Genomic DNA, 14910 nt, shown 5'->3' with positions numbered 1-14910 from the left:
ACACATCACAAGGATCACAGATGTACTGACAGATAAAACCAATGTCTTAACTTCATGTTATGTCATGATTTCTACAACTGTAAGAGCAAACGATTAAGAAATAGGAATTCTAACTAGTTATTTATATAGAGAGCCATGGCCTTATCAGATCCTGAACTAGCAAAATCCCAATGTTTTAGGTAAAAACAAACAAACAAACAAACAAAACAAAACAAAAAAATTTCAGGAAAATTTGTGTATTTCATAAAAAAAAATCTCACAACTGATATGCAATATCATTATACAAATATAAATTATGTCAGCACTTCTGCAACAATTTATTTACAAAACTGTTATATATTCGTTTACTTTTGCAAAGAACAGTAAGAGATGATGGATTGTATCCCAACATTCTTAACTCCTTCAAGCGGATTTTTACAGTCTCAGGACTATGACACAAAACTCGTGGAATCTGACGTATCTGTTCTGCTGAGAATCCTTCCGCATAAAGGAAATCTATCATTTTCTTCAATTTTGAAATATGCGTTCGCTGCAATGCTGGAGCTCTCTTCATTATGTAAGAAGCATGTTCAGGAGTACACTCCAGGCGCTCACTAAGGTAGTCGATAACTGTAGAGTGAGGTGCTAGGAGGATGCGATGCTGTACATGACGCCTCAGTGTCCTGTAAGGAGAAGAAAGATTTATCGTTACTATCTCAGCACATAAATACACATTCCTGCTAAAATACTGTGTCATACCATTGCAGTGATCAGTTTCATATTGTGAATCTGTACCCCTGTGACTGTTCATAGTTTTCAGATGGAAATGCCGTGTGGCGCTAGGGCCTCCCGTCGGGTAGACCGTTCACCTGGTGCAAGTTTTTTGAGTTGATGCCACTTCAGAGAGACTTGTGTGTTGATGGGGATGAAATAATGATGATAAGGACAACACAACACCAAATCCCTGAGCGGAGAAAATCTCCGACCCAACCGGGAATCGAACCTGGGCCGTTAGGCATGACATTCTGTCGTGCTGACCATTCAGCTACCATGGGCGGACAGTTTTCAGATGAATGTTTATAACGACAATAAAATTACAAAATATTAACGTGTCAGTAACAATAACAACAGGTCTATCAAGTCCATATCTCTCAACTTATTACAGAAAACATATATGTTTAACACGCGGTAACAAGTGTCTTGTCTTCCATCCCTGTTTCTCAAACACTTTAGTAATGGACTGTTTGCATGAGGAAACTTCACTCATGAATAGTCTGAATGATATACCATTTGTCAAAAAATTGAAGATTAAACTAGATTTAGTGACAACTACAAAATCTTGACTGTTGCACCACCAAATATAACCATTACTATAACAAGAGATTGTTACTGTAGTAGCTTACTACCAATTGAAGAACATCTTTCTGTATTTTATCTGTTCTAAGTAATATAATAATAATGGCACTTGGGGAAATAACAATATCGCACCATCAAGAACAATGTTCCATTCCATATACTGGATGACCTGCATATAGTCTCAAAGATGATCCATTATTACATAAGCTTGTATTTTGTTAACTTAATGACAGTACAAAACTTTACTGAATACTTTTTCAAATAGACAAGAACATGGCATCAATATGGCCACAAATAGATGGAGCCAAGTTTTACAAAATCACTGTTTGCAGAATCCATGTTGATTCCTATAGACGAGATTTTTGTTCTCCAAAATGGGTATAATTTTCCAGAATAAAAGGTGTTCCAAAATGCTCCAAGAAACTGATTTCAGTACATAATATGCACCTTTTAGTGACCCTTGTGCTGGCATAAGCTGCCGCCAGCACACCGGTCGGCAAAGAGGTTGCAAGAAGATCGATAATAGGCACTGAATCAAGTGCACCTATCAGGAGAGAGCTGAAAGATAGACTCACATGCAACGCGCCACCAATGCCCTCTTAACTGCCAGTATTTAGATCACCACAGCAGACCGGAGGGCCAGTCAGTCAGTCAGAGACAGTCACTCAGTAAGTCGCAGTCGGAGATGCAGTCGCAGTCAGTCAGTCAGTCTCAGTCTCTAGCTCACAGTCAGTCAGTACCTAGCGACCAGAGTAGTGTGCATAGTGGGACTTGTACTTCACCAGTGGTGAGGCTAACCTGGACTAAAGTGCACGTCATTTATGACGGCGGCCGAGTTTAGGTTCGTTCTGCGCATCTGACGTCACAAAACACAGTCAGCCAACGAACAGAGAACGACGTTGCCAGAGCTCGATTGCAGTGCAGAGCACGGACGAGTGTCTTCAGTTTTAGAAACGTTCAATCATAAATAATGTAATTGAACAAAAGCAATGTCTTGATAGCAGACTTTCTTTTATAGACAGTTTGGGAAAAGCATTCTTTATACCAATTGCTCCATATTCTATTAATTAATTAAACCAAACAAGCAATAAGCCCCCTAATTTAGGCGATAGCAAGGAAAGGTGTTTGTATCATTCTCACTAACTGCTTTTTCGCAATAAAGATCAACGGTAATTGTTTATTTCCTATTGTAATTCGACGAAACGTGAATAATTCATAATCATACCAACAGTGTTTGTCGGTATTTTGCGTGATGTTTTAAAGTCCTCTGAGAGATTCATTGAATGACGAGCTGCGTTAGCGTAATGGTTAAAGTGTATGGCTACTAAGTGGTAGGTTCTGAGTTCAAACCTTGATCAGTGCTTAATATTTTCTTTATTTTAAAAACAATATCGAAGTATCTTACTTCATGAATTTTATTCGTTCAAATGTAATTTTTTGAAATTTCTAGTGGCAACTAACATCGACCATACGGAAAGTATACGCTATGGACTTTTACCTCTGTAAACTCTTCAAAATTTCGTGCAATGGTTTACTACATCTAATGCTGCACAATAACTGCGTTGAACATCGAAACAAAATTAAGTCATTTATGGGGGGAAGGTATCAGTCAAGATGGTGTGTAAAAAAAAAATTTTGGGCCAAATAGTTTTTGTGAAATCAAATGATAAAGTGTGTCAAAGCAGTCAAAACACCATGTGTCTGCACAGGCGAACAGTGCAATGATGACAAAATCGCGCACATCGCGGAATGCGTGGAGCACGTCTCTGTAGCAGCGAAAGAGTTAATGCGGACGTGGTGGCTTTACTTCATAAACTGCGCGCTCCCCTCTAAACGTGAGTTTGCGAACTATACTATGGCGCTGCTCCTCTTGGCGCGTACAACTGGCAACGCAGCAATCTCCCGCGTCTGGGCGGGCATGCGCGAACCGCCAAGATAAAAGAATTGAACTATAGTACAGAAGAGTTTGTACCACAACACATGGATTAGATTAAAGATAAGTAGCTTTCTGTTCTGGTAAAGGCAGACTGCTGTTAATACATGTGTGCAGTTCGTGTTGTACAAAGAGAACATCAGCCACCAAACAGCATCCTCTCCCTTGCTTTCCATGGTACAAGATACCACAGTGTCAATGACGACACAAAAATGACTTTGAAAACTTAGTTATTGTCCTGTGCTAATTGATTTGCTAATTGTCAATCACAAAGGTATTTTAATCGAGCTACAATTGCACTTTCAAATAGTGATGTTAACATTGGCACTGTTTGCAGTTCCCTGTGTGTTTTTGATCTTGTAAACTGTGCACAATTTTTTTAAATTGGTAGTCTAAATTGCTTACTCCTCTGTAATTGCTTGGTTTGGTTTTAACACATTTTTACAGTAATGGGTGGGTTATTCCTGTGGTCCAGCACACTGGAATTTTCTCTATGATCCACATTTTGACTAGATGATGGTGAAGATTTATGCATGCCAGTTTTCCTGCACTTTACACATTTCTGCACAAATTAGGTCTTTGTCATGTGCCTTGTAATTTTTTAATTCTCTAATTGAGCCCTGTCTCATTAATGGTTGAAGAATCTATTAGATCAACGGGGATTTGTTGGAGTAGGATAAGCGGTCACATTATATACATTAATATTTACTGAGAGGAAAACTACATCCTCCATGAAAGCATAGCAACTTTTCACTTGTTTAACTCTTAAGATGGTTAAAATGAATGTGCACATATCTACTGGCAACATTTCCAGTGAGTCATTCCAATTTAAAGGTTCATTAAATAATTCTGTGAAGATCTCTGATTTTCTTGCTTACTGTATGCTACCTCGCCTGCCTGGTTGAGTGGGAAGCAGCGCCTGGTCCCCAGCACGAATCTGCCAGGCAGACTTGTGTCGAGGTCCGGTGGATGGTTTTTAGGCGGTTTTCCATCTATCTTGGAGAATGTGGGCTGGTTCCCCTTATTCCGCCTCAGCTGCACTATGCCGGTGATTGCTGCACAAACAAGTTCTCCACATACGCGTACACCACCAAAACTCTACCACGCAAACATCGGGGTTACACTTGTCTGGTGTGAGATGTTCCCTGTGGGGGTCCACCAGGGGCCAAACCGCATAATAACCCTGAAAGAGTGGTTCAGTGGGGGGCAGCAGAGGGGTGAAGTGAATTGTGGTAGTCGTCCTGGGGTTGTGGACCACTGTGGCTGCGGCGGGGACGGAGCTTCTCCGTCGTTTCTAGGCCCCCCAGTTAACAAATAATACAACGTGCTACCTTCCTGATCAATCAGCATTAATGCTGAGGGTTCATATTTTTGAGATATCTCTGAAAGTTGGGTCCACCGAGAGCCAAACCGTGCAATAACCCTGAAAGAGTGGTTCGGTGTGGGGCAGCAGAAGGGTGAAGTGGACTGCGGTAGTCATCATGGGATTGTGGACAACTACGTCTGCAGTGGGGATGGAGCCTCTCTGTTGTTTCTATGCCCCCGGTTAACATACAATACAATGTGCTACCTTCCTGATTAATCAGCATTAATGCTAAGGGCTCATATTTTTAAGATAGCTCTGAAAATTTTGTAATGAGCTTGCAACTTTATTTTCTTGCACCTCACAGTTGTATGGGCAGAAGTAGAATACTGTAGTTAAAAAGGTGTGTGTGTGTGTGTGTGTGTGTGTGTGTGTGTGTGTGTGTGTGCGGGGGGGGGGGGGGGGGAGGTGTTAACATATATGAACTATAGCAATTGTCTAAGTTCTGTGACTAATTTTAGATGGTGGTTTCATATAAACTAAAGTATGCAGTTGGCAATCTTGTCGTTTTCAGTACTTGGTGAATTACTGTAAAAGACATTGGTACAACAAAGCAGAATATGCAAGCTCATTGTACATATTTAACATTACAGTTCTAGATCAACTATAAAAGTATAAGTGTAAGAGATGTCACTAGTAACATTGTTAGTTTCATCTGCACAACCCTTTGCACTAGGGGATATGAAATGCATGTTGTGTGACATCCCTGCCTGCATTTGAGAAACTAATCTGTGGTCTGAAAAATTTAGAGGCTACTTTGTCGTGCAGTGTTTCAGTATTCTAAATATAAGGAGACAGGAAGTTCAGTTTACATTTGTGCCAATAAACTACCCCTCCATTCTAACTACCTTAAAGTTTCATCCCCTGTTTTATGTCCTATTCTTTTCTTTCTCTTGGTATTTTTTGTAGCCCCTCTCCATCCACTGACACGTCCCAACTTACGCTTTGAAGTATTTCTTCTGAAAAGTGCTGGTCTGTTTGGCTGTTCAATAAAGACTGAGACTATTTTCTAAAAGTATTGTATTGTATTGTATGTTAACCGGGGGCCTATAAACGACGGAGAGGCTCCGTCCCTGCCACAGCCACAGTGGTCCGCAACCCCACGACGACTACCACAGTCCACGTCACCCCTCCGCCGCCCCGCACCGAACCCAGGGTTATTAAGCAGTTCGGCCTCCGGTTGACCCCCCCCCCCCCCCCCCCCGCAGACGAGTGGAGTGTAACCCCTATGTTTGCGTGGTAGAGTAATGGTGGTGTACGCGTACATGGAAAACTTGTTTGTGCAGCAATTGCCGACATAGTGTAGCTGAGACAGAATAAGGGTAACCAGCCTGCATTCGCTGTGGCAGATGGAAAACTGCCTAAAAACCATCCACAGACTGGCCGGCTCACCGGACCTTGACACAAGTCCGCCAGGCGGATTCGTGCCGGGCCCCTTCAGAAGGCGCCCCTTCCCGCCCGGAAAGCCGTGCGTTAGACCGCATGGCCAACTGGGTGGGCTTTTACAAAAGTACTCAATAATATTACCAGTCTGACATCATATGAGGTGTACAAGAAAAGTAATGAGACTGATTTTTTTATCTACCAAAGTTTTTATTTTTTTTTCAAATAATGATATTATTCCATTAAAAGTAGTTCCTTTTGGTGGCTATACAACAGCAGACTCATTGTTCCCAGTCTTGGTAACAGTGCTGAAAGACTTCAGCTGGTAGGGCCTTTAACATGTTCGTCACATTCTTTCAAATGTTCCCCATAACCCCAAAATGACGTTCTTTTATGACATTTTTCAATTTTGGGAAAAGAAAAAACTACAAAGTTTCAGATCAGGTGAGCATGGGGCTGTGACACAACAGGACTGCCTTTTGAGGTCAAAAAATCCGTGATGGATGTGGCTATGTGACATGGGGCACTGTCACGATGCAGCACCCACTTCTATGCAATGTCCGGTCTCACTTGAGTTATCATTTTCTGGAGCTTTTCAAAGACATCTTTGTAAAACGCTTGGTTGACACTTTGCCCTGGAGGAATGGTCTAACAAGAGCACACACATTCGACATTTTTGTCACCTTCTGAAGGTGAAGATTTTCTTGAGCAAGGTTCATCTTCAACATGTTTTACGCCTCCCAAAACTGATCTGTGCCAGCGAAAAACTTGTGCTCTTGATAAGGAATGTTTCCCATTGGCCTGTTTCAGTGGTCACACTCATGGAGTCCCATTGTTTAACGCAAAACATGGTGACATAAAGTTGCTCTAAATTATGCTGTGCTGTTCCATTTTCATAACACAACTTCACTGATGACACTCTCAAAAATCACATGATGGCTGCATGGAACCGAAACTCTGCTGTGCATCTGGAAGGGATGAACATAGCTGTCTGCACAAGCAGAGCAACATAGTATTGCCAGATTGCTTGCATTGTGGTCAATCTCATTACTTTCTCACACACCTCGTATATCAGATACTTTATAAAGCACTCGCAATTGCTATCAGTCAGCAGATCTGTCAACATTGTCTGGAATAATGTTATACCTCAACATACTTCTATAGTTTAAGATTACAGAAACAGAGTCACTTTATGTGATCAAGTTTTGTATTCTACTAAACTGATTTAGAATAATTTCTAAACAAAGAGCACATAGAAAATCTTCAATGGCTAATTCTGTAGCTGCCAATGGCATTGACTCTTAAAAGGTAAGAGGACAGAACTGACCTATGATGAGTGAATGCAGGATTCACTACTATTCCTATCAAGATCACTGCCATACTACAGCTGCAATCATGCAACAATTCCTAAATATTGATACAGAAGTTACAAAAATTGCTACATAGCACAAGTGCACAGTGTGTGTGTGTGTGTGTGTGTGTGTGTGTGTGTGTGTGTGCACACTGAAACTTGGCTTGTCCTGTCACTAATCAGTACGTCTGGATTTGCTCAGTCCTTCTTGGAAGTATTTGTTACACTAAAACATTTCAAAAATACTTCCAAGGTCAGAGATAAGAGAACCACTTGTATGAATATCAAGAGCTCAGATGGAAACCCAGTTCTAAGCAAAGAAGGGAAAGCAGAAAGGTGGAAGGAGTATATAGAGGGTCTATACAAGGGCGATGTACTTGAGGACAATATTATGGAAATGGAAGAGGATGTAGATGAAGATGAAATGGGAGATACGATACTGCGTGAAGAGTTTGACAGAGCACTGAAAGACCTGAGTCGAAACAAGGCCCCGGGAGTAGACAACATTCCATTGGAACTACTGATGGCCTTGGGAGAGCCAGTCCTGACAAAACTCCACCATCTGGTGAGCAAGATGTATGAAACAGGTGAAATACCCTCAGACTTCAAGAAGAATATAATAATTCCAATCCCAAAGAAAGCAGGTGTTGACAGATGTGAAAATTACCGAACAATCAGTTTAATAAGCCACAGCTGCAAAATACTAACACAAATTCTTTACAGACGAATGGAAAAACTGGTAGAAGCCGACCTCGGGGAAGATCAGTTTGGATTCCGTAGAAACACTGGAACACGTGAGGCAATACTGACCTTACGACTTATCTTAGAAGAAAGGTTAAGGAAAGGCAAACCTACGTTTCTAGCATTTGTAGACTTAGAGAAAGCGTTTGACAATGTTGACTGGAATACTCTCTTTCAAATTCTAAAGGTGGCAGGGGTAAAATACAGGGAGCGAAAGGCTATTTACAATTTGTACAGAAACCAGATGGCAGTTATAAGAGTCGAGGGACATGAAAGGGAAGCAGTGGTTGGGAAGGGAGTAAGTCAGGGTTGTAGCCTCTCCCTGATGTTGTTCAATCTGTATATTGAGCAAGCAGTAAAGGAAACAAAAGAAAAATTCGGAGTAGGTATTAAAATCCATGGAGAAGAAATAAAAACTTTGAGGTTCGCCGATGACATTGTAATTCTGTCAGAGACAGCAAAGGACTTGGAAGAGCAGTTGAATGGAATGGACAGTGTCTTGAAAGGAGGATATAAGATGAACATCAACAAAAGCAAAACGAGGATAATGGAATGCAGTCGAATTAAGTCGGGTGATGCTGAGGGAATTAGATTAGGAAATGAGACACTTAAAGTAGTAAAGGAGTTTTGCTATTTGGGGAGCAAAATAACTGATGATGTCGAAGTAGAGAGGATATAAAATGTAGACTGGCAATGGCAAGGAAAGCGTTTCTCAAGAAGAGAAATTTGTTAACATCGAGTATAGAGTTAAGTGTCAGGAAGTCATTTATGAAAGTGTTTGTATGGAGTGTAGCCATGTATGGAAGTGAAACATGGACGATAAATAGTTTGGACAAGAAGAGAATAGAAGCTTTCAAAATGTGGTGCTACAGAAGAATGCTGAAGATTAGATGGGTAGATCACATAACTAATGAGGAAGTATTGAATAGGATTGGGGAGAAGAGAAGTTTGTGGCACAACTTAACCAGAAGAAGGGATCGGCTGGTAGGACATGTTCTGAGGCATCAAGGGATCACCAATTTAGTATTGGAGGGCAGCGTGGAGGGTAAAAATCGTAGAGGGAGACCAAGAGATGAATACACTAAGCAGGTTCAGAAGGATGTAGGTTGCAGTAGGTACTGGGAGATGAAGAGGCTTGCACAGGATAGAGTAGCATGGAGAGCTGCATCAAACCAGTCTCAGGACTGAAGACCACAACAACAACAACAAGACATTTCATTCAGCAATGTGATGTGACCCTGTTTCTCCTGGCACTTCGTGCAGCATATGTTAGTCGGGATGACATTCCTTAGTTTGGCACAATCATGGTGTCAGCACTGTTCTTCCTTCACTATTTGCTCATAGTATAAAGAAACTTTACAGGCTCAATGATTCTTTGCACAAAAAGAGGCAATCTACTGATCTCTCATCACAAGCTTTTAAAAATGAATTGGAATCACAGAAGAGAACGAAGAGAATTCTCAATATCTCTTTAGGTAGTGGGGAGTGGGCATGGTAATTACGACGATAAATAATCACTTACTCTCCCATCACTTACTATGAATACTTTTATTCTCACAGTGTATACACAATGCGTGTAGCATAGATTGCATACTACAGATAACTGACCAGGCAAAGATAGATACACAGTTGTTCAGTTGTTCTTGCTGCGATAGTGCAGCGATATTATTGGGGGGGGGGGGGGGGTGTAGAGCCAGTGGTTCTTTGTCCCCCACATCTATTATGCAATCACATAACTGATGCGTACCACAAACAGCATTACAACACCTTGCAGAAAGAGTTTAAAGAGTTAGTTCATGAGGAAAGCTCAAAAAAAATTTTCCGTGATTGACAGATGATTTGTATGGGATTAATTGTTTTGTACATCAATAAGCACTTTTGTGCCCTATTTATAGGGGGGGAGCACCTGATTGGTGGTAAGAACAGTAAAGTTTCTGAAGTTGCACATACTATTATATCACCATCTGTAACAGTTATTGATGGAACTGAATGAAGAACATTGAGTCGTTATACACTACTGTGAAGTACATTAGCTATGTCAAAGGGGTATGCCAGGAATAACCTACTACTGTTGAATTTCTCAAGGAAAAATGAAGCATGAAAAAAGCATGAAAATTAGAAGATCCAGAATAGATTGCAGACATCATATTTTAAATAGAGTTGAGTGCAGACTGTTCTCAGTAAGACACTGCAAGGTGAGAAGCAACTAATTTACGATTTGGTGGGGAAAATGGATGCATTTTAAAAAAAATTGCATTGTGGGAGAAACAACTTCTGACAAGGAATACCGTCCATTTACCTAAACTGACTGGTGTTAAAGAAAACTTGAATTCTGAAGAATTCATTGTGTCGTTGAAAGACTTACAGGAACAGTTTCCTAAAGATTTTTTGGACATTGCCAGTCTTACATCTGTTTTTGAGCTGCTTTTGGGACCATTTATCATTTCACTTGAAAATTCCCCTGTGCATGTCCGTAAGGAACTGATCAATCTGCAATGTAGTTCCCATTTAAAAGACAAATTCTTTTATGTTAAAACTGAATAAGAGTTCTACTTGGGTATTCTTGTTTCAGTCTAATTTCAGTAGGCAATTTTCCAACTTGTGTGCATCAAGAAGTAGGCTCCTGACTGATAACATAGTTATAGACTGTACTCAAGCTGAAACAATTAACATATACTTAATTGTTAACAGACTCTCTGATCATGATGCACAATTAATGGAAATAAACAATATAGCACCTTACAACACTGAGGCAGGTTCATACAAAGCAGTTAGGCTTAATAAGGGGAACAACATACAGCGTTTCATGAGTAACTTAAAAGAGATGCTGTGGGATGAGGTATATATACAAAGAGACAATAATTTCCAAGTCAGTTTATTCCATGGTGAGTTTGTGTCAATATATGAAAGTAGCTTTCCTAAAAAGCTATCCAGAACCCCCATTAAAAAAAAAGCAAGTAAGCCTGGATAACTGAAGGAATTAAAATATCAAGTAAGAAGGGGAGAGAAATTTATATAAAGGCCAGAATAAGTCAAGAACCGAAATTAATTGCAAATTACAAAAAGTGTAATATTTTAATGATAGTCATTAAAATGTCAAAGAAGTGAACATGTTCTGTCAGAAGTAAATCATGCAGATAATACGATTAAAACTATAATGGATACTGTCAAATGGGAGACATAATAGCCAGTCAGTGTACAAAATACCCAAACAATTAAGCTAAATTAGTATGTTGTGACCGATCATTCACTAGTTATGAGTACTTTTACCAATCACTTTCTAAATATAGCAGCAAGAATAAGATTAAATGGTGTGAGTCCACAAAATTTTAGGGGACTAGAAGTAGCACAAACTCATTTCAGTAAAATTAATAGAATTCTAAAAAATAAAAGCTCATTTGGTGTTTGTGGAATTTTAAACAGAATTCTGAAAAATTAGCAATTGGCAATGTTCTCAGTGATACATGTAGTCCATCACTGGCACAGGGAAATTATCCAAATGGATTAAAGTGCATAATTGTTAAGTCTCTTTATAAGAATGGTGACAAAAAGACTTAAACAATTGTTGTCCAGTTTACCTGATGCTATATTTTTCCAAAATATCCGAAAAAGTAATGTACACAAGAGTAATCTCACATTTCAAAAGGAAAAATTCACTTAGCAAATCACAGTTTGGAGCCCAGAAGGGCTCAAGTTAGAGCACTATTTATACATTCATCTACCAAATATTACAGGCCTTAAATAACAAAATACTGCCAGTAGGTATGTGTTGTGATCTTTCCAAGGTGTTTGTGCAGATCATGTTTCACTCTTGAAAAAAATTAAGTTTTTATAGAATTGATGGATTTGCCCATAACTGGTTTAAATCATACTTAACAAACAGAATGCAAAAAGTTGTGCTAAATAATTCAAACCATATTGAACAGGAAGAAAATTTTGATGACTAGAGATATATCATAAACAGAAACCCACAGGATTCAATTACGACTATATGTGATTGACCTTCCACTTAACATCCAACAAGTAGAATTGATACTTTTTGCACGCAATACTAGCATTATAACAAATCCCATAAGACAGAAAGCAACAGACGAGATTGTTAGCGATGTTTATCAAAGAATTATTAAGTGGCTCTCTGAAAATGGGCTCTCCCTTGAATTTAAGAAGATACACTTTATTCAGTTCTGTACAACAAGTAGAATTATACCAACAATCAATGTAGAACATGAATAGGAGTCAGTAAACAGGGTGCAATGCTCTAGATTACAATTAAGTTCAGTTACTTTTGTTCTTCATGTAATTACTAGTCTTGGAAACAAATGAATCAGCCTCCTGCTAGATTTTGTACATTTCCACTCAATAATGTCTTATGGAGTAATTTTCTAGGGTAACTCATCACTAAGAAAGGAAGTACTGATTGCACAAAAGTGAGCAATAAGAATAATAATATATGGTGGTCATCCCCAGTCATCATGTAGCCACATCTTCAGTGAGTTAGCTGTACCACCACACGACACGTAGTCACTAATGAAATTTGTCATAAATAATCCATTACAATTCAAGAAGAATAATGATTCCAAACTTATAACACTAGAGCAAAAAATGACCTTTATTAGCCATTATTACAGCTGTCGGTAGTGCAGAAAAAGAGTTCAGTATGGAGCAATAAAAATTTTTGATCATTTGCCCAATAGCATAAAATACCTGACAGGCAAAGCAAGTTTTAAATCTAACCTAAAATCATTTCTCATGAGTAACTCAACAGCATAGTTGCATGAGTAGGACTAGAAATTAATGTATTCATTAATTTTAACACTAAAATGTATATACATCCTGTAAACTGACCCGTTAAACATCATTTCGATAAAAGAATTATTCAAATGATCTATGGAACATGTAACTAACTAACTAACTAAATAACTAACCAACATTGTTTTTACCAGGAAAAGTTATCATGTTTTCATAACGAGGTTGCAAACTTGATATTAACATTTCGATCAATGTACACACCTGAAAGGCTTTCTTTTAATTATTATTATTATTATTATTATTATTATTATTATTATTAATATGTAACAGTCTCAGTGAAAAAAAATCTGCAAAACTGTCTGCATCTGTCTGTGTGCTGACAGTTTGTGCCAGATATAAAGTTTATTATGTCTCCAACTAGACAAAATTTATTGAATAGTAGTGAAAAATTGGTCTGTTTGTGATCTACGTTGTTGAGAAATATGAAATATCAAACCAAGCCCCGTGCAAACTGTTCAATTTTGCACTACCATCTAATGCGACACTTTCACAGTCTTCCCATCTTCCCACTCCAACAGCATGGCATACTGGTGGGGAAAGTGCACAGTCATGTGAGAGAAATCCGCACACGTTCAAATTTTTGCAGATCTCTTACTGGTGACCATACTGAAGGAGAAGACAATAATTTTACACGATAAAAAAGTTTTTACAGTCTTGGTCATTATCAGGTAACAAATTACATTAAGCACATTATTAAATATCCTAAATTTTGAATCCTGTTTGCTACATTCCAAATTTACTTCATATATCTGCAATGTGTACAGCTTGTCTGTTGATTTAGAACTACAGCTCTCCAAAATCGCACTTTCCTAGAGCTTCTCTGTTTCACTAAAGCTTTGCTTTAGCTCAAGAAAACTTTTTGTGATATAAATGAGTTGTCATCAGTAAATATTTTACATTGTTTTTGTCTTCTGTCTGACATTTTAATTTTGGCAGTTATTGAGTAATAGTGCTTTATACATATAACACAGTTTACAATAATAAAGAAGATTGTTGCTATAGCTAATGGCCAGAATCTATAAAAATTAAAAATAGTTACACTTGAAATGTCTGGGGCACACAACGTGCCATCCATGGTTTGATTTTTGGAACTTCTGCTGTTTTTGCTTGGCTCAGTCGATTTTTTATTGCAGTTATACTGTGTCGAAAAATCCACAGATCTTTCAAAATATCTTCAGGCTGGATCCCTGCATCTGTAAGGTAAAGAAGACAATAAAGAGAAACACATTATTTTCCATAAACAATTTTATGCAGTGATTTCAACAGCTGACAACATAACATTACTGTGGCCTTGGCAGCTGGAAATAATAATTTAATAAACCAATGGAAAATCCAGGATGGAATTTAACAATATTATGAAAAGGAAAATTGCTACTCACCATATAGTGGAGATGCTGATTTGCAGATAGGCACAACAAGAAGACTGTCACAATATAAGCTTCCGGCCATGAAGGCCTTTGTTGAAAATAGACGAAAGACACACACACACACACACACACACACACACACACACACACACACACACACACATGCAAATGCAACTCACACACACATGACTGCAGCCTCTGATAGCTGAAGCCACACTCTGAGCAACAGCAGCAGTTCATGATGGGAGTGGCAACTGAGTGGGGGTAAGGAGGAGACTGGGGCAGGGAGGGAGAGGGAGTGCGTGGTAGGGGTGGGGGATGGTGAAGTGCTGCTTCCTGGGGAGCGCATGTCGTGGGCATGACAACCAACCAACAAGCTGTCTGTCCACATGAATGGCCACCGGCAAACTGTGGCCAAGAAACAAGTGGACCACCCTGTAGCTGAGCACGCTGCCTAACACGACGTCCTTCATTTCAATGACTGCTTCACAGCCTGTACCATATGGATCCTTCCCACCGACACCAGCTTTTCTGAACAGTGCAAGAGAGAATTCTCCCTCCAATATATCCTATGTTCCCATAACCCTCCTGGCATCAATCTTCATTAGTCATTTCTCTCAACCATCCA

General features: G+C 39.2%; 1 protein-coding gene across 1 annotated transcript in view; it reads right to left on the bottom strand.

Moving 5' to 3' along the window:
- Nucleotides 1–220: 220 nt before the first annotated feature.
- Nucleotides 221–14910, bottom strand: part of LOC124612852 (transcription termination factor, mitochondrial) — a 61136-nt gene continuing 46446 nt past the window's right edge. Inside the window, exons 4-5 of the mRNA XM_047141280.1 lie at nt 13955–14108; nt 221–662 (exon numbers count right to left, since the gene is read on the bottom strand). Coding sequence (XP_046997236.1) covers nt 299–662; nt 13955–14108 — 518 coding nt within the window. The 3' untranslated portion in view covers nt 221–298. The remainder of the gene's footprint in view (nt 663–13954; nt 14109–14910) is intronic.

The sequence above is a fragment of the Schistocerca americana genome, chromosome 4 (genome assembly GCF_021461395.2).
Source record: "Schistocerca americana isolate TAMUIC-IGC-003095 chromosome 4, iqSchAmer2.1, whole genome shotgun sequence".
Lineage (NCBI taxonomy): Eukaryota > Metazoa > Arthropoda > Insecta > Orthoptera > Acrididae > Schistocerca > Schistocerca americana.
This window is presented reverse-complemented; position numbering and strand designations above follow the sequence as displayed.